The following is a 21,150-nucleotide window of genomic DNA, read 5'->3' as shown; positions in this document are numbered from 1 at the left end:
AGAGTAGTGAGTGCAGAGTAGTGAGTAGTGAGTGCAGAGTAGTGAGCGCAGAGTAGTGAGTAGTGAGTGCAGAGTAGTGAATGCAGAGTAGTGAGTGCAGAGTAGTGAGTAGTGAGTGCAGAGTAGTGAGTGCAGAGTAGTGAGTAGTGAGTGCAGAGTAGTGAGTGCAGGGTAGTGAGTGCAGAGTAGTGAGTGCAGAGTAGTGAGTAGTGAGTGCAGAGTAGTGAGTAGTGAGTGCAGAGTAGTGAGTAGTGAGTGCAGAGTAGTGAGTGCAGAGCGTAGTGAGTGCAGCGTAGTGAGTGCAGCGTAGTGAGTGCAGAGTAGTGAGTAGTAAGTGCAGAGTAGAGAGTGCAGAGTAGTGAGTAGTGAGTGCAGAGTAGTGAGCTAGAGTAGTGAGTGCAGAGTAGTTAGTGAGTGCAGAGTAGTGAGTGCAGAGTAGTGAGTAGTGAGTGCAGAGTAGTGAGTAGTGAGTGCAGAATAGTGAGTGCAGAGTAGTGAGTGCAGAGTAGTGAGTAGTGAGTGCAGAGTAGTGAGTAGTGAGTAGTGATTGCAGAGTAGTGAGTAGTGAGTGCAGAGTAGTGAGTGCAGAGTAGTGAGTGCAGAGTAGTGAGTAGTGAGTGCAGAGTAGTGAGTAGTGAGTGCAGAGTAGTGAGTAGTGAGTAGCGAGTGCAGAGTAGTGAGTAGTGAGTGCAGTAGTGAGTGCAGAGTAGTGAGTGCAGAGTAGTGAGTAGTGAGTGCAGAGTAGTGAGTGCAGAGTAGTGAGTGCAGAGTAGTGAGTGCAGAGTAGTGAGTAGTGAGTGCAGAGTGGTGAGTGCAGAGTGGTGAGTGCAGAGTAGTGAGTAGTGAGTGCAGAGTAGTGAGTAGTGAGTTCAGAGTAGTGAGTAGTGAGTGCAGAGTAGTGAGTAGTGAGTGCAGAATGGTGAGTTCAGAGTGGTGAGTGCAGAGTAGTGAGTGCAGAGTAGTGAGTGCAGAGTAGCGAGTGCAGAGTGCAGAGTAGTGAGTGCAGAGTAGTGAGTGCAGAGTAGTGAGTGCAGAGTAGTGAGTAGTGAGTGCAGAGTAGTGAGTAGTGAGTGCAGAGTAGTGAGTGCAGAGTAGTGAGTAGTGAGTGCAGAGTAGTGAGTAGTGAGTGCAGAGTAGTGAGTGCAGAGTAGTGAGTAGTGAGTGCAGAGTAGTGAGTGCAGAGTGAGTGTGCAGAGTGAGTGTGCAGAGTGAGTGTGCAGAGTGAGTGTGCAGAGTGCGAGTGCAGAGTTGTAAGTGCACAGTGTGAGTGCAGAGTGTGAAGTGTGTGAGTGTGTAGGGTGAGCAGTGTGTGAGCGTGCAGGGTGAACATTGTGTGAGCGGTGTGTGAGCGTGTAGGGTGAGCAGTGTGTGGGCGTGCAGGGTGAACATTGTGTGAGCGTGCAGGGTGAACAGTGTGTGAGTGTGCAGGGTGAACAGTGTGTGAGTGTGCAGGGTGAACAGTGTGTGAGTGTGCAGGGTGAACAGTTTGTGAGTGTGCAGGGAGAACAATTCCAATCCAAACCACATAATTCCATTACACACCACATGCATACACTCCATAACACATGGCTAAAAGACATTGCCATTTACAATGCCATTAGCTCTAACTCAAATAAATCCGAGACCTATTGCATTTCCATTGCTTGTTATTGTTTGTAGCCCCAACCTCCCATACCAATATTAACAATAACATTGTTTGACATCCTTTTATATCTAACAGAACCCTCAATGACAATCCCAGTGCTCTTTCAAACACGTGAGAAGTATGGGCAGTACTCGGATACGAGATTTACTGGGATAAATCAGTGTTATTTTCAACACAGCAATTAATTGATTGGTCATATCTACCTGGAAACCTAATGGTGGCTCCCGATGGGTTTAAATACCTTACAATCTTTGTTAACACCCCAGAGAGAGGTTTGCTACAACTGGAATTTAGGGAGGATAGTGTCTAACTTCGAGAAGGACATGGCGAGATGGAAAGAACTTTCCCTCTTGGTGCTGGGTCGGGCGTCTCTCTTTAAAATGATTACCATACCCGAGCTGCTCTATGCGCTCCAGAACACATACTATCCAATTCCACTGAAAACATTCACTAAAATTAATGCGGAAGTGAGGTCTCTGATATGGAAGGGCGGCCACCCGAGAGTGGCACTCAAAACATTACAACGCAACCCATACAATGGGGGGGATGGCCCTCCTGGATACTGAGGCCTACTACTAGGCAGCACACTTAGTTAATATCTACAATGGAGCTTTTGCATCTCAGGACCACCCCACCTATAAGTTAGAAAGAGCCCTCCTTAAGTAAAGTAGTTAAACAGTTGCGTCCCAAGGAGCCTTGACAGTGTGGGAGATAGCCACAAAAGCAATTGTCTTGACCCACAGAATTACCAGGGAAATACCGGTAAGGTACATGGCTTAAAGAACTGGGAAAGCCATGAGGATTCGGGGCATGGGATATGATTGGTATCTCCATTTTCGGGGATATCCTACAATATGGGGAGCTCAAGGCCCTCTCGACTTTTCACCGGGAAAATAATCTACTCCCGTCGCAGTTTCTGAAGTATGCACAGTTGAGGCATGCATGTCTTGCGGAAGGGCTGATAGTAACCGAGATACCGGAGTATGTTCCATTGGAGGGGAGATTACTACAAGAGGAGATGACTTGCATACAAAACACTGAATAACAACATACCTGACACTTTGGTTGCACTTTGAGAGCGATGGGAGCGAGATGTGGGAGAAATGGAGGACATAGATTGGGAAGCTGCACTAATGCACCCAAGAGAAGTAGCAATACAATCTCGACTCAGACTTGTTTATTTATTTATTTGTAAAGCGCTTGAATCACCCCAGAAGGAGTATCTCCGCGCCATGGAGGCAGGTACTGCAGTAGGCCGTGAGGAGGGACATGTTTAAATAATACAGTTATAAGGAACTTTCTGAATTGGAGGTGATCAGAGTATTGTCGTAGAAGAGTAGGAAGCTGTTTCCAGAGAAGAGGGGCTAGGTGAAAGGAAGCTTTCCCACCCATTCGCGATTGCTTGAACTGCTGTACGATAAGCAGAGATTTGTTACCAGAGCAGAGTAACCTGGAAGGTGTATAGTGTTTGGATTTTTTTGCAAGATAACTGGGGCCTTTGCCATTCAAGGCCCTGTGTACAATACAACTCATTTTAGATTTGACTCGCTTGTGTACCGGGAGCCAGTGAAGTTGTTGAAGGAGGGGTAGGAAGGCAGTTCTAGAGGGGACGTTCGTGACAAGGCGTGCTGCAGTGCGATCTTTCTTGCATGGTATGCCCCCACTTTTTGCTGAATTGCTGATGTCCTTCCACTGAGTGTGCCCTGGGCTCATGCCAATCACGTGCCCATGGCCTGTGTTCCTTCCCTAAAACTGTGTTGAAGCTATAACCCAAATGGCATCTCTGGCCACATGCCAGCCCCTGGTAAATGGTACCATAGGTACCCAGGGCATTGTGACCAGAGAAGACCTCTAAGGGCCGCAGCACTTATTATGCCACCTTTGCATCCTGACACACACACACACTGCCTTTGCAGGCTGAGTGTCCTGGTGCAGAACTAAACAAAGAGTCGACATGGCACACATACCTGTGTGCTATGCCCACAGATCCACTGCCCTGGCATACATCACTCACCCCTCTAGCTGGGTGCTCTATGCCAGTGGTGTGGGCACAGGTGCATGAGCCCTGTGCCCCTACAGTACCCAGGGCCATTCCTGGGCACTGCAAGTGCATTGATGCCATTAAGAGTATATGGTGCTGGGAGGTTGTCATTACGAACTCCACAGCACCATAATGGCTACACTGAAGACTGACAAGTTTGATATCAAACTTCTTAGCACATTAAACCCACACTGATCCCAGTGTGGGATTTAATGTAAAATGCACTACAGAGGGCATCTTAGAGATGCCCCCTGAAACCTAATCTACAATCCATGTCTTGTCTGATAGGCTGCCTAGGCTGCCACACAGCAGACATTTTGCTGGACCCCTGGGTGGAGAGCCCCCCCGCTCTCCTGGGCCTGCAACAAAGCACATCCTGGGGAAGGTGCTAGGTCTCCTCCCCCAGGATGGGCAGGGGGAAGCTTCAAAGGCATACCGCCTTTGTGAGCTTCTCCAGGCCACTTGCTGTACTCAGCAACTGGCCCCCACCGGTTCTGACCCCCACTCTGGCGGGAAGACTGGCGGGAAACCCTACGTGAGGAAAGGGGGTGTGCCAGTCTGTGCCAACTCCACCCCTCAGGTGGGAGAGGCGAGGTGAGGCACAACTCCGGGCTCCGGCCATCTTGAGGATGGGGAGCCCTGCCAAATCAGAGATAGGCTTCTGCCCCCCTCCCACAGGAGAGGAGCAGGATAGGGGGTGTAATCACCCCAGGACAGGGACCTATTGGTCCCTGCCCTTCCCCTACCTATAACGCCCCTAAATGTAGTATTTAGGGGCACCCTAACCTTCCTTCCTCCTCAGATCCTGATTTCGAAACAAGAAAGAAGACCAAGAAGAAGAAGGCCTGCCTTGCAGCTGCTAACAAGAGGACAACACCAACCGACTTGGCCCCAGCCCTACCGGCCTGTTGATTCTTGAACCTGCTCCTGCTAAATCCCGGCATCTCCGGCGGACAGCAACCTCGAGAACACCAGAGGACATGCCTGCCTTGACCCTCTTAGAGACTGGGACTCCCATGAGCAGTGATTCTGCTCAAACAGAAATACCCCTGGTGCCAGGCAGGAACTGCGAATCCAGCACACTCTGCACCCGCCGAGCCCGGCCCGTGCCTGAGTAGACAAAGACCCTGAGGACGTCCCCCCGGCGATTCTGACCTGGAATCCAGTGCCCAAGGACCCTCCTCGACGACCCAGCCTCAGAACCAGGGACCCCTCCAACTGCGACCAGCAGAAGATAAGATATCCCGAAGTCAAAAGACACCCCTGCACCCGGCGCCCCCGGCCTCCTGTGCCCAACTCCGGGGTGCCTGCCTATCCTCCAAGATCCCAACTTACCCCTAGAAGTGTTGGTCGCTCCTGAAGAATCTCCGTCCCCGAGCCTGCAGCCTTGTTCCCTTTTCAAGATCTCCATTGAATAACATTGAGCGCCCAACGGCTCAAGAGCAAACAGCCGCCCGAGGGCCCCTGGCAGTACAACCTTTGTCCTATCCTAATTCCCCATTTGCCCTGAACAAGTAACCAGGAGCCCAGCTCCTACAGCCGCATGGCCTGCTAGCCAGCAGCCACCAACCGAAGGCCCCCTGCCTCTCATTGGATAACATTGGGCCTAACTACCTCTGCACCCAGCAGCCCCAGTGCCTCTGAGGGTGTACCAACTGTACCTACCTGACCCTGGGAGACCCGAGTCTATGCCCAGAACCTTAACTCTGCCAGTCGAGTACTTACCTAAAAGCCGATAACTCACTTTTCTTCCATAGGCTAACATTGACTGGTTTCACTTTGAAATTCTTCTAAGTGTGGAGTTTTGGAACTTTAAAATATTCATCTAAAATCAGCAGAAAAACGAATTCCGATTTACTGACCTTTTATCAGGAGAGACCTCAGTACTGCATCTTTTAACCCAGTGCTGAAAAGTAACTTTAACCTTACTTACCAGTAACTTGAATTTCCTTCCGTAGGATATCATTGCCTGTTTTTTGCTGAAAAAGTTTGAAAAAGTTTCTAAGTGTCGATTTTTGAAACTTACAAATATTCTTTAAATAAAAACGTAATTACTTGCCTGTTCTAGATAGATGTCCCAGTGCTGAGCCCAGCACTGTATTACAAAAGTAACGTGAACATACTATACCTGCAAATTGAATTTCCTCCCATAGGATAACATTGGTAATTTCACCTGAAAAAGTTTCCAAGTGTCAACTTTTAAAATACAATAATATTCCTTAAAAATCACTACTGTAACCAAAACGCTTTTACTTAACTGTTTACAGGACATGTCCCAGGACTGAATCTAGGATCCAGTCCAGAGGTTAGCAAAGTAATCTACAAAGTAACTATTTGCATTTAACTAGAAATTCCCATTGAGCTCAATGTTGCATTGTGTTTGAAATTGTGTTGCCTATTGCAACAACTGTAACTATTGTAATAAAAAAGTCTATTGCCTATTTGAAAAGTATTTAACTACAGTAACTCATTCTGAGAAAGTATATTTTGATACCTTGTTGGTTCTAAAATAAAACAACTATATCTTTTGATACAAAACAATTGGCCTAGAGTCCAGTTATTGAGTGTGTGAGACCATTTGCTGACTGAGTGTGTACAACAAATGCTTTACACTGTCCTCTGATACTGCCTTACTGCTCGACCAAGCTACCACTTTAGACAGTAAGGTTATATCTAACTTTAGCCTCTGCCAAACCTCTGGGGACTGTGGTCTCTGTGCACACTGTACCTTACTTTGGTCCAGTATATACAGAGCCACTTTCCTACAGCAGTATTTTGGACCACCTGTAATCTGCTAAGCAAGACCTCATTAGCTGAGAGCAGAAGAGAGTTGCAATAATCCAAACGGTTTAGTACTAATGCCTGGATGAGTTTTCCGTGTGGACATCTGGAGGAAGGGGAAGACTCGCAGTAGTAAGCCAAGTACATGAAAGCAGGAGCCAGCGGTGGTTGCACTGTGCTCTTTCATGGTCAAATCCTCGTCTAGGCGTATGCCGAGGTTCTTGACAACAGTTTTGGGCTCCAGAGGATTGCCTGGATCGGTTAGCCACCATTCTGGAGATCACAGCAGTGTTGCATCCAAACGGCATAATCTCAGTCTTCCCTGCGTTTAGCTGGAGGAAATTGTTCCTCATCCAGCTAGATTTGGCTATCATACCTTCCGAGAAGGAAGACTGGGCATTAGGGGTGGGTTTGTTGAATGAGAATAAAAGTTGAGCATCGTCAGCGTATGAGATTGGTATGAACCGAATGTTCTGAGTACATCCGCTAGAGGGGACACATAGATGTTAAATAAAGTGGGATTGAGACAGAAGCCCTGAGGTACTCCCATAGTCAGTCGAAGGCTTTTGGATTAGTGAAGGATTTGAGGATTTGGAATAAGACTTTAGGGGCATTCCCTGCCTGATTGAGCTGTAGCGCGATATGAGCTCTACAAGCTATTTTTATATTTTGTGGTATCGGGTTAGGGTAGTCTTATATCTCGCTTTGTCCTGGCCATCATGTCCAAGATCCTACATAGGGTCTACTATGATAGATACAGGTTGCATAGCTTGGATAAAGCTGCAACACAGACCTGTCTCCAATGCAAAACGGCATAGAGACTTCCTACACACAATATGGGATATACTGCATACAGACAAACTGGCATTCAGACAAACTGGACGGAGATAATAAGAGAGCTCAGCATCATTTTGGATATTACCCTCCCGACAGATCCCAAATATATGCTTGGGAATTTCGAATTATGTAGACTCTCCATGTTCCCTACTCCTATTTAGTGCCCTAGGTTTGGATGTGGCAAAGAGAGATATGGCGAGGTGGTTGGAAGCCAATCAGTGCCCACTTTTAAAGGATGGAAATGAGGGATGGACTTCTACATAGTACCAGAAAAGGTTATCTATCACAGTAGGGGTTGTCCAAGAAAACTTTGCAAAGTTTGGGGATGCTGGATGGAATTCTATGAGTTTGGGTTGGTGGATGAAGCCTATGGACTCGCAGACAGCACAGAACTCTGTGCAATTTAAGGGAGGAGTGGTCATTTGAAACTATTATGAGAAATTGTATACTGGGTTAATACAGCTGTTACATATGTACTGTTGAAAACTGTTGAAGTAGTACTGCACTTTTTGTATGGATTTGTAACCACCTGCATACACATATTTTGTGAATATCCTCCTTCAATTGGTTTTGATGTTATGCTAAGAATACAGTTATCACAAAATAAAATAGAAATATATATATAAAAAACAATAACACTGTTTATCCCCACACTATCCTGTGTTCATATATGCATTACCCTTTCCTTCCTTCCGAGTGAGCAAAGTGCTTACATAATTATTACTTTCAACCCTACACACTTTTGTGGGAAAAAGGATTACATTATCAGCTTCGAGAAGTTACGTTTTTCCTGTATGTATTGGCTGTTTAATTGCTGTGGATCATGCTTATATTTAAAACATTCAAACGTTTTGAGAGTGTTTTCAGAGAAACAGTTGTTATAAAATTAGTTTTCTGTGTGTTGTGATGAACTCACTGATGTGATTCACCTTAAAAAGGGCCACCTCGAAATGAATCGGGGCTTTTCAACAAACTGATTTATGCAACATTTTTGTGCGACAGCAAAAAGAAAGACATGGTTGGATTATAAGGTATAGTTTCTTACCTGTGGGTGTAGTTTTGCAGCTTGAAGACTTTTCTGGATTCACATGCTGTGCATTATTCCACCATCTAGTGGTTGGGTCCACAATTCTCCATAAAATCTTTTTGTTTTTTTTGCTGCTGGTGGGTGTCGACACACCTCCAATTTGGTGTCCCCTTGTGGCACTGTCATGCTTCCTCTGGAAGCTCCCAATTTCGATCGCCATCTTCAGATTTTTTTTTTTTTGTATGTTGTTCCCTCCTCTGATATTTTTTGTGGAGGTCGGTGGGTTCGCTTGTGAATCCAGAAAGTTCTTCAAGCTGCAAAACTACACCAACAGGTAAGTAACGATGCGTTTTTCAACGTGAATTTTTTCTGGATTGACAGGCTGTGCATTGACTTTGTAGCGATGCCTGAGCTGAAGGTGAGCATTGGCATGCTAACAGATGTTGTAAGACCTTTTGTCACACTTGTGCTTCTTTGTTCATCTGTATATCCACACAATAGTGTTTTGTTAAAGTGTGCACTGATGAGCACACAGATGCCAAACAAATGTCTTGTAATGGTGTATTTGCTAGAAAAGCAATGGTTGCTCCTTTCTTTCTATCTGAATGTGCCTCAGGTGTAGAATTTAATGCTTCTCCTGCATTCTTGTGGCACAACTGAATAGTCTGTGGTATCCATCTTGCAATCGTCTTCTTGGTTACTGGTCTTTCTATAAAATCAAACCGAATAAAACAAATAGCTGTTTGGTTTTCCTGTCTGGTTTTGTTCTTTCAATATAATACATTACAGCTCTTCTTGTGTCTAATGTGTGCAATGTCCTTTCTGCAAGCGTCTTTGGTTTTTCAAAGAAACTTCATATTTGAATACTTTGAGTCAAGTGGAATTGTGAGATTACTTTTGGCATGAACTGCGGATCGGTTCTCATGACAATTCAGTCTTAGAGTACTTGAAAATATGGTTCTTGTAACTTGAGTGCCCGTAATTCACTGACCCTGCCTAGTGAAGTTATGGCCACTGAAAAGGCAGCTTTTAGAGTTAACATTTGCAATGCTGCCTTGCATAAAGGTTCGAAACATGCCTTTAATAGCTGTGTGAGCACTACATTTAGATTACATGTGGGCGCAAGTACCTTTTTTGATGGAGCAATTCTCTTTGCTTCTTCCAGGAACCTCTTTACCACAGGTGCTGTGAAGAAACTTCTCCCAATGTGGCACCTTGTGTATGCCACTATTGCTGCTAAATGAATCTTTAACGATGCATATATCAGCTTGCAGTTTAGGAGATCTGTTGCACAAGTTACTTACCTTCTGTAACAATATATCTGTAAGAAACATTAGTAGTGATAGATTCCTTACCTTAGAATTACTCCCAGGCGTCAGACTGGATTCGTAAAGTTTTCGTCAGCAGTACCCCTGCGCGTCGGTAGGCGTTGTCGTGCGGCTCTGTGTGCATCATTAGCGTCGCTGTCGCCGCTGGAGCTACTTAGACGCGCCCATGCGCGCCGACGTCAGTTCTGTACACTACTTTCCGCGCCAGGAACGCCGAGCCATGCAAGAAACTGACCACTGGTGCCATGAGACTAGGGCCCTGAGAGAGATGACCTTAACCCTAGAAATCAGTTCGCAGAAAGGGGAGGATGGTTGGGGTGGTAAGGAATCTATCAATACTAATATTTCTTACAGATATATCGTTACTGAAGGTAAGTAACTTGTACATATGAAAGAAACACGTAGTGATAGATTCCTTACCTCAGAATAGATACTCCAGCAATACTAACCCCGGTGGTGGGTCTGCGAACCAAGATCACACCAGGAAGTCCTGGAGAACAGAACGGCCAAAGAAGCCGTCTCTCCGGACCTGGCTGTCCAGGCAGTAATGCTTGGTTTGCAGCGAGGCCCACGTAGCTGCCTGACAGATGTCATGCAAGGGAACTCCCCGTCCCAAAGCAGTAGTTGCTGCCGTCGCCCTGGTAGAATGGGTGGTAGCCACATTGGAGGCTCCTTTTTAGCCAAAGAATACAAGCCTTAATGCACAGAACGACCCACCGAGAGATGGTCCGCTTGTGCACGGCCCAACCTTTCTTGGTGCCCACGTAGCCAACAAATAGCTGGTCAACTGCCTGGAACTTTTGTGTGTGGTTGAGGTAGAATGAGAGCACATGTTTTGGGTCCAGACGGTGACGCATCTCTTCCTCTTTTGAGGGAGGCGGAGGTGGAAAGAAGGTAGCCAGAGTGATGGACTGCCCGATGTGAAAAACAGTGACAACCTTCGGCAAAAAAGAAGGACGAGTCCTTAGAACAACTTTGTCTGGATGGACAGAGAGAAAAGGAGGTTTAGAAGAAAGGGCCTGGAGCTGACTCACTCTTCTGGCAGAGGTGATAGCCACCAGGAAAGCTGTCTTTAAAGTAAGAAGATGAAGAGGACAGTTGTGAAGTGGCTCAAAGGAAGCACACATCAGATAGGTCAGAACCAGGTTCAAGTCCCACTGAGGCATTATGAAAGGAGCAGGAGGGAAAAGATGAGTAATGCCTTTTAAGAATCTATTTATAACAGGGGACTTGAAAAGGGAAGGATGATCTGGAAGCCATAAAAAGGCTGAAATGGCCGAGAGATAGCCCTTGATAGTGCCCAGAGCAGAGCCCTGCTGGGCCAAAGAAAGGAGAAATAGAAGGACCTCTGAAAGAGGGGGAGAAAGGGGATCCACAGCCTTTGCTGTGCACCATGCAACAAATGTATTCCACCTGCAGGCGTATACCATTTTAGTGGAGGGACGCCTGGCTGCCAAGATTACATCATAAACTTCGGGAGGCAGGTCAAAAGACGTCAACTGCTGCCTCTCAATCTCCACGCAAGGGGGTGGAGGTAGGACAGGTTCGGGGTGAGGACCCTCCCCTGCAGCTGCACCAGAAGATCCTCACGAAGAGGCAGTCGGATCGGGGGATCGATCGCCATGCTGAGTAGCTCGGGATACCATACTCTTCGAGCCCAGTCTGGAGCCACAAGAATGACTTGGGCCCTGTCGCACAGAATCTTCTTCAGCACTCTGGGCAGAAGTGGTATAGGCGGAAAAACGTATAGTAGACCGCAACTCCACTTGCCACGAAAAGCGTTGCCTAGTGAGTGCTGCCCTGGAAATTCCAAGCCGCTGAACTGATGATATTTTGCGTTCTCTTCGGTGGCAAATAGATTTAACCAAGGCTCTCCCCACTGCTGAAAGTGACCTTGCGCCACATCCGAGTTCAGACGCCATTTTTGATCCATCATGCACCGGCGGCTGAGTTCGTCCACCCTGGCGTTCAAAGAACCTGCCAAGTGTTGAACCACCAGGGAAATGCCCTGATGTTCCAGCCGTGTCCAGAGGCGAGGAGCCTCCTGACATAGGGTTCACTACCCCACCCTGCCCTGTTTGTTGCAGTACCACATGGCGGTGGTGTTGCCTGTGAACACCTGCACTACTCTCCCCATGACAGAGGTAAGGAATGCCTGAAGTGCAAGTCAGATCACCCAAAGCTCCAGAAGGTTGATATGGAGCCGGGACTCCGCCGGAGACCAGAGGCCTCTGATCTCCACCTCTCCCATATGGCCGCCCCAGTTGGTTGAGCATATGTTCTCCCATGTGTTATATGTGATCTGTTCCACCACGTTATCTCCTCCTCTTTCAATTGTGTGACAACACTAGATTTTCCCAACTCCCTGTTACCTGTGACCATTGATTTTGTAACCATTCCTGAATTGGTCTCATGTGGAATCTTGTATTTGGAATCAAATGGATGAAGGAAGCCATCATTCCTAGCAACTTCCCTACAGTCCTCACTGTCAGAGCTTTCCCCTATTCGGTACAACTGTTCTTCCTTCAACAGTGATTCTGTTCTTTATTGCTGGGAAACACTTTCCTTAGGAAAGAATCGATTCTTGGCCCCAGAAACATTTTCACTTGTTCTGGTTCTGGAGATGACTTCTCCATGTTTAGTGAGAATCCCAGCCTGTACACAGTTCTTGTTACTTGTTGCATGTGCTCTTTGCACTTTTTGTGTGAATTTGCTCTTACTAGTCAGTCGTCTAGGTAGGGATATGTATGCCTTGTGTACGTGGGTGTGCTGCAACTCCTGCTAGGCACTTGGTGCGGATTTGATAACGAAGGCTAGTACCTTGAACTGGTAGTGTTTTTTGTCTACTGCAAATCTGATCTATTTTGTGTGGCCAACATTAACTGGGATGTGCAAACAGGCGTTCATTTTTGCCATGTAATCCCCTATCTGCAGTTGTGGTATGGCCTCCTGTAGGGTTGTCATCCTGAATTTTTTTAATTGATACATTTGTTTATAAACCTTAGGTTTAGAATTGACCGTAGTGTTTCATCTACCTTTAGGATCAAAAAAATATTTTGAGTAGTTTCCGGAGTGGGAGAGGTGTGGCGCCGCGGCCAGGGCGACTGACGCTGGAATCTGGAGACCACGGTTCGATCCCCGGCTCCGGCGGCAGGTTAGCCCAGCACCATGTGACTCTGGGCAATAGCTCGCTTAATCTTCCCGACGGACCCCAGCGCCTAGAGACCCTTACGGGTGATTGTGCGCTTTACAAATGTGGACTTTACTTTGTTGATTGCTACTTTTGGTACTGTTTCTATTGCATCTTTTAACACACACGGACGAGTAGGGAAATTATAATCCAAGAGTGGCACATGCTTGGTGAAAAAATATTGCCCTCACTCCCAAAATAGTGATACGCTTCTTCACCGGGCTTGCCTTAATACGCCCCTGCGCAGACCAACGCCTGGGGCGGAGCAAAGGGAGGGGAAGACAATATAAACATAAAGATTGGGATAACCGAAAGAAAAGTGCAGTGAAGGTTAAAACTAGCTCAGAGGTCTAAAAATGTGAAGGATGGTGGCGATAGGAGAAGTTAAAGAGTTCATTCACCCCTCCTTACTGCCAAAATGTTGACATGTTTCTGCCATTTGATAAGTGCCCACAGTGTTGGGTCTCACTGTCATTGCTCAGGACCCTTCGGATCCCAAAATGTGTTACCCTCTGTACCTGGACTAGGTGTCCCTGGAAAGCGTTATTTCCAAACAAAAGGGTTCCCCTATGTAACTCACACTCGTTAATGGGGTTTCGTGTACTACAACGATAAAACTAGCGAGATCGTGGAAGTTGCCACGGTGAGAGCTGGATACTTTCCGGGCAGTCCACCCACTTTGATGAAAGTTTGACTACAGGTGGTCAATCCCACGATCTCGCTAGTTTTAGCGTTGTGTAACATGAAACTCGGTTACCAAGTGTGAGTTATAGTAGGCCGGAGTAGTGGAATTTTGCCTCTCCCCCCTTCTGAGTGTGTGTGATTCTATGGCATCTTTTGCCAACATTTCCTCTACCTCTTTTAGTAGATGGGATGTTTCCTTCTTAGAATGAAACTTTCTTCTTGATCCCCTGTGAGGAGATGTCTAGTCAAGTTCTATGCAATATCCATACTGTATTATGTTTAGAATCCATTTGTCTGAAGTGATCTTCCTCCACTCCTGAAGGAAGGTTTTTATTTTTTATTTTGCCTCCTACTGGTGTTATGAGTAGGAGTTGGTGGTCTTTTATCTTTTCTCTCTATGATGTTAGTAGAGCGTGTTTAATGACTTTTGGCAACTCACTTATTTGCGGGTGGTGCCCCTCCCCTTTGTGGCTGTCCTCTTCCGCGCATTCGACCTCGAAAGGACGGCTTCCTTATTGGATTTGCTAAGTCTGCTGCTTTGAGTTGCTTGGCTGCCTCCTTGGTACGATTGTTGGTACGTCTGGTGGGATCCCAGATTGGAAGGTGCCCCTTACTGAGGGTCTTCGCGAAGTTACCAACCCCCTCCGCATACTGCGTCTAAAATGTAGAGCTCCCATAGATTTGGCTGTCTCATCTTTCATCAGCTGATTAACTATCTCGTCAATAGCACTTCCAAACAGCTGTTCGCCAGTAAATGGCACATTCAGAATGTTTGCTTGAACTTCGGATTTGAACCCTGAAATTCTAAGCCAGGCATGGCGGCATTGAGTTACTGCTATCATCATCTGCCACGTCTAGTGCTGACTTCAAGCATGTATTGGCAATGTTCTTGTCATCTTCCACCAGGTGCACTGCCCTCTTTCAATATTGGTCTGGGAGATGTTTCATAAGCTCCCCTATCTCCTTCCAGTGTTGGTAGGCATGGCCATTCAGTAGTGCGTTCAAATTGGCAATACGCCACTGATTTGAACTACTTCTTTCAAGTTCTCGTCCCATGAGGTCTATTCTTTTACTCTCCTTGTCAGGTGGTAGTCCTTAGAAAGTTGGAATGTTAGCTTTCTTCCTCACTGTAGATGTAATAATTGAGTCTGCTGGCATGGTACCCCTTATGTAGGCAGGATCTTTGGATGAATTCTATATTTTTTCTCGGTTCTTGGTGAGATAACCCGACATGGGACAGGCTCTTTAGAGCGTTCCTTCCCCTGGTCCAGGACACTTGGTAACATAGGCAAGAATTGGCTCTTTGATTGTATGGGAGGAAGAGTCTTAAACAGAAAACTGACTTGAGGTTTTTCTTCTTCTAGTTGAACCCCATATCTTTCAGCAGCCTTTTTAATCACCTGCTTGTAGATGCCTATGTGATCTAGAGATGAAGGTCTTGATGCGTCTACCCCCTCTTCTGGTGAGTCTGTGTCTAAGTCCTGCCATTGTATTTCAGTGTATTAAGAAGCTTTTGAACCCTGATAAAGTCCTGCCATTTGTTCTTCCTCCTCTTCGAGAGAGATATTCTTCCTCCAGTTCTTCCTGAGGCTCAAGAATTAGAGGTGGATCAAACTCTTCGGAGCTTTTCTCCCCTGATCCTTCAATGTCGAGGATAATTTGGGTATTTAAAACTCCTTCAGACTTTCATGGAAGTCTTTGTGTTTCTGGAGCAGGACCACCATTTAAGCTTTGAGACGCTGTTTCTTTCTTTCGATGTTGGTGTCCGTTGTTCGGCATAGAGATTATCCCTAAACGAATCGCTCTGAGAACCGTGATGGTCTGTTCGCAACCTTTCAGGTTTGGACATCGAGGCATCCTTCCCTCGTGCGTCCTTCGTCGACTTGGTCGTGTCAGGTGTCTTGCCCGCTGCAGTCTCCCTTTCAAAGTTACTGAGGGGTTCCATGTCTTGCGGTGCAACTATGGACGTCGACTGATTTGACGGCGAGGTGCCCTTTGGGATTTTTGAGTCCGATTTTTGCAACTCAGGTAAGATTTTCAAGGACGATGGTTCTCTTACCCCAGTTTTAGATGTCTTCTTGGTCCCCTGTGTCGCGACGTCGATGATCTATATGTCGACCTGCATTTCCCCTTCTTGTCATTCGGAAACATTCTCCTCCTTGTTGCTTCAGAGGCCCAAGTCTTGTAGAGAGATGGGGGTGTTGGTATCCCTGCATGGTGTGCTGGGCTCGCATCAGCCTCTCTCTTAGCCTCAGGGTCTTCGGTGTGAACAAGGAACAACTGTTGAAGTCCTAACTGCCATGATGTATGGGTAGGCAAAGATTGCAGACCGGATGTTTGGCTTTCTGTGCAAATTGGTGGTGGCAGTTTTTGGCAGAACAGGAAAGGTGTTTTCTGCATTACTCCATACAAGGAGCCCTCAAACGTACATTCTTCTAATCCGTTGAGGAAATTGTCGCCTCCTCTCGAAATCTCACCGGGCACCTTCTTTAGATGTTATCCATAGCTTCAGATGACTTTCGGTGAACTTTTAATGATCTTCAGTTAACTTCTTTTTCCAAGCGTTGGAGAGCCTTCAGAACACTTCCAGATCCAACGGTGGAAAGAAAGAATCTGAAGAAGGCCACAAAAGGTGTGAGCTTCCAGAGGAGGCCATGACAACATCACAAGGAGACACCAAATGGAGGTGCATTGACGCCCACCAACAGCAAAAAAACAAAAAGAGAAAAATTGAAAAATATTTTATGGAGAATTCTGGACGCAACCACTAGATGATGGAATAATGCAAAGCATGGGAATCCAGAAAAGATTCATGCTGCAAAACTCAGTATTATATGAATATTATTTTTGGGAGAAACTTGAGTGATCTAGCCCTAATTTATTAAACTTACTATGCAGAGTCCACATGCTGTGCAAAAGTAGAAAAAGTTCATATTTTGGATTGTTCACCTGCTTACCACTCTTGGAAGAGCCCAGACTGGAGGGTCCCTATCACACTGGGAAACTAAAGAGATTAAAACCGGGCCGACCTCTGCTTCAGAGTCTGCCGCTTCTAACCAGTGAGCCACACTTCTCCGATATTTGAACTTATCAACAAAATATTTTAAAGTGATTAATGAAGAAAGAAAATCACTGGCTTTGTAAGTGTTATGCATCTCAGTGCATGAGGTTTGTGAACCAAAATTCTTGTCCAGTCATTTATGTGGAATGTAAACCTGGCTTCATCACCTTAGGAAAACACCACTTGAACGAATGCACAAGGATGCGCTAAAATATTTGACATTTAAAATAGGTGCGTCTTTATGCAAAGTAAATAAATTGTAAGCATTGACTATGCAAGAACAATACTTACAGTGACACAAGATAGAGAGGTAATAAGAGTTAATCCTGACTTCATATGAAAAGTAGTTTCTCAGTTTTATGTCAGGTAATCCATAGTTACCTGCTTTCTTTCAGAAACTAAAACCTTCAGCAGAAAAAGCACTTTATACCTTACGTCTAATGAGAGTAGTTATGTAGACTGTAAACTTTTACATAGGTACAGCAGTTATTTGTACTATATGTATCACAAGATAAAGAACTTTCAGTATCCAAAACTACTACAACAAGGTGTATTGTACAAACTATATTGTACAAACTATCTAAATATTTTACTCCTTAACATAAAAATGAGGTAAAGCCAGGACTTCACAAGAAATAGATCAGTCTAGCATACATGACCAAACCTTTGATCAGTGATACACGGAACAGTCACGTGATTTTCAGTACACACGTATAAAGTATTAATGTATGGAGGCAAAATCAAAGGTGGAAGCCCACGTGGTTGAGAAGGTCTTAAAGTAAATATTTGTTCCACCCACACTTATGCTGCTACATAATCTATACACAGCATGTCAATCTAGAACATGTACACACTGCATAAGAAACAAGTTACTTACTATAACAATAGTTTTAGAGCATGGAACACTTCTATATTCATGTGATCCTCTAACCTCCCCAGAGAAGGAGGTGGGAGGGATGGTGGCACTTCGGACACAACCTAAACAAAATATTTTCCAGTACACCCTCAACCCTACTTTGAGGTAGAGAAGAAGCCTACATCTTACAAATGGCACAACATATTCATTCTCTAATCATCCTGTGATCAAAGCACAGAGGGAAAAAAACCTGTCTACTTGGTTTTGTCAATGTTGGAAACTTCCCTCCGACCAGAGAAATTGATTTTCGCTCGAAGCTCTTTCTTTAACACCTTCAATGCTAAGGCTTTTCCCGCTGGGTGCTGAACTTTGACTTTTCCCATTGTTCATGACAAGGCCAGCTCGTCATAAGCACAGCTCCAGTAAACTGCATGACGAGCTGGCCTTGTCATTAGCATGGAAGTGGTTAACTACGATCACTGAGGATCAATATCGCTTCCCTTCAGCTACAAAAACTTCAAAATGGAGCTCCCACTTTTGCCTCTGAACCTAATAGCGAAAAAAAGAATATGAGCATGGCACAGACATACTCGGGCATTGTGAACTTACGTTCATTATTACAGTGAGTCAGGAAGACTTCTCCAGTAGTCGATGCCCAAAATGAAAAACCTAAGTTAAATAAGAGAGGATTTCTGGACCAAACCAAAAGATGACAGAATAATGCACAACATGTGGAAGCTGAACTGACTCAATGCAAAACTAGGTAAGTGTGGAGGTCATTATAAGTTGGTCACTGGCTGCTTATGAGCTTGTTGCTGGCTACTACTTCCACTGCTAAGCTACATACCTGTGGTTGGCTGCTGCTCTCCACACCAGCATAATAGCCTTTCTCCATATTTTCTGGGCTTGAAGTGCTTCTTGGTCCTCACTGCAGACCGACCTAAAACAAGACAAAACATATCTGAAATCACTAAAACATACTTCAATGCAGGCCAGCCATTTATTTAGAACTCATTAATAAAACACACAGCACCCACAAAGCATATCCATACACTAATTTCGTATAAAGCGTTTAGTACAGAACAGAGGCCACCTCATATTGCAAGGGGATGAGAGGAAATGAGGATTCAGGGGAGAGGAAATGAGGGAGAAGCTTTATGAAAACAAAAGCTTCCTGAAACCTGCACACAACTTCGACTGGTGGAGCAGTAGAATGTAAGGGGTAGTAAACTTTAGGAATATGGCTGGAAAGGAGAAGAAGAGGTAAGGCAGGTGCTGTAACAGAAATCAGGCAGGAACAAAGCAATGGAGGAATGAGTGTCAGAGGGCAGGAGACAGAAATAAAGGTGGAGAGTGAAAGAGAGAAAATGAAAAATGAAAGAAAGATGGAGAAACTGCCTTCGCATTAAGTCGCTGTGTAAATAAAACAAAATACCGCTGTAAAAAACAGACAGATTTTGTGCTATCAATGTAGTACATGATAGCTCTTTTGACATGCAGTACATGCAACACTATGCAGTGGACTGTGATATAGTGAACAAAAGATGCTAACTCCATTGTTTGATTAACACAGAACTGCAATACAACTTTAAGTAAGAATTTTCAATGAACACATAATACTACTGTGAGCTTCAAACCCAATTCATCAAGGGCCTGGACGTAACTGAATGCTTAATAAATTTGTAGCAACTAAGGAGACAAACTTACAGGGCAATTCCTTCAGACCATAGGAATTCAATTGTTCGAAGGATGACCCCTAAAATCTTGTAAGGATGGCATTTAAATCCCAAAAGGCCTTGACTCATTTTAAATATACACTGACACTAAATGAAGATGGATTGCTGAGTTAGTTAACCCATGTTTTTTAATCATCAGAAATACTGAATATTTTGGATTGATACAGTCGCGAGACCATGTGGCCGGAGGTGCAATGGTTTGCAAATTGTTTGCATTGGGCTACTGGCAATGTGTGTATTGATATGTGATGGGCTTTCTTAGGAATCTCATACATTCTTGGGGTTAATTAAGATAACCAAACTATCAAAGGCTATATCTCTAAATTGAGTGAGTGAGATACTAGAATCTGACACCCATCCTACTTGTTGGCTGGACAAGTACAAGTGCGGGACGTTTCCTGCACTAATATTTTCATGAGACGGCCAAACCGTGGTTCTCTACCTATGTTGGTGCAATGGCAGGGAAAATGCTACTTACCAGTATGCATCTGTTCTTGGCATGTAGAGCTGCAGAGTCACACACTATGCATAGCTGCAGAGTCACACACTATGCATAGATCACCATCTGGTGTTGGGTCCGGATGTTTGCACTTGTTTTTGTCTTGGAGAAGTCTTTGGAAGTCACGAGATAGGTGACTCCTCCTTTGGATGATAGTGCGCATGGGCATCTGCTCCATCTTCAGATTGTTTTTCGCCAGCAGGGAAATGATGGAGTTTTGTAGGAAACAGAAAAGATGCCCATGTATGCTGTATTTAATTAAGATAATACCGGAACAGATAAAGGTAGCCGGGGAGACGTGTGGGCGTGTGTGAATCTGCAGCTCTACATGCCAAGAACAGATGCATACTGGTAAGTAGCATTTTCCTTTCGAGGCATATGAGCTGCAGATCACACAATATGCATAGATTGTATAGCAGTACCCATCCTTAGCGGTGACCACCCATATCTGTTGCAGCAGTTTGAAATAATGTTTTGAGTACCGCTTGGCCTACAGCAGCTTGCTGTTTTATTTATTTTTCTACATAATAGTGTTTTGTGAATGTGTGCAGTGTAGACCATGTAGCTGCTCTGCAGATGTCATCTAAGGGAATGTTCCCTAAAAATACCATTGAAGCCCCTATCTTGCGGGTAGAGTGGGCTTTAGGAGGGAAAGATAATGTGCGTTTTGCTTTGTGATAATAAATGTGTATACATTTGACAATCCACCTTGCAATTCCGGATTTTGATATAGGGTTGCCTTTATGTGGTGGTGAGAAAGATACAAAAAGTTGTTTTGTTTTACGAAAAGGTTTTGTTCTTTCAATGTAATAAAGGAATGCTCTTTTTACATCAAGCGTATGTAGAGCTCTTTCTGCGACTGTTTGTGGTTGCAAGAAGAAAACTGGCAATTTCACAGACTGATTGAGGGGAAAGGGAGAAATAACCTTAGGAAGGAATTTTGGATTGGTTTTAAGAACCACTTTGTTATGATGGAGTTGTAAAAATGGTTCTTGAATAGTTAGTGCTTGTATCTCCGAACTCTTCTAAGGGAAGTAATGGCCACAAGGAAAGCGACTTTCCATGTAAGAAATTGTAACTTACATTTATGTAGAAGTTCGAATGGGAGGCCAATTGGTCTTGTGAGAACAATATTTAAATTCCATACAGGTGAGGGTGGTACCCTGGGAGGAATTATTCTTTTGAGACCTTCCATAAATGCTTTGATGGCAGGTACTCTGAATAACAATAAATGTTGCCTATTTTGGAAGTAGGCTGCAATGGCAGCGCGGTGTAACCTAATAGATGTGTATGCTAGGCTAGACCTTTGAAGATGTAATAGATAATATATGATGTGTTGAATAGACACATCTAATGGATTGATATTGTTGTTGTTACAGCATATGCAAAATCTTTTCCACTTGGCTGCATAGCAGCCTCTAGTGGTGGGGCGTCTAGCTTCTTTGAAAATGTTCATACTTTCAGG

General features: G+C 44.9%; 1 protein-coding gene across 10 annotated transcripts in view; it reads right to left on the bottom strand.

Moving 5' to 3' along the window:
- BRD8 (bromodomain containing 8) overlaps positions 1-21,150 on the bottom strand; it is a 791,877-nt gene that overhangs the window by 465,689 nt on the left and 305,038 nt on the right. For all 10 annotated transcript variants that reach the window (XM_078652722.1, XM_078652724.1, XM_078652723.1 and 7 more), the window contains one exon: positions 18,298-18,390. In XM_078652722.1, coding sequence (XP_078508848.1) covers positions 18,298-18,390 — 93 coding nt within the window. The remainder of the gene's footprint in view (positions 1-18,297; positions 18,391-21,150) is intronic.

Source organism: Lissotriton helveticus, chromosome 7 (assembly GCF_964261635.1).
Source record: "Lissotriton helveticus chromosome 7, aLisHel1.1, whole genome shotgun sequence".
Classification (NCBI taxonomy): domain Eukaryota; kingdom Metazoa; phylum Chordata; class Amphibia; order Caudata; family Salamandridae; genus Lissotriton; species Lissotriton helveticus.
This window is presented reverse-complemented; position numbering and strand designations above follow the sequence as displayed.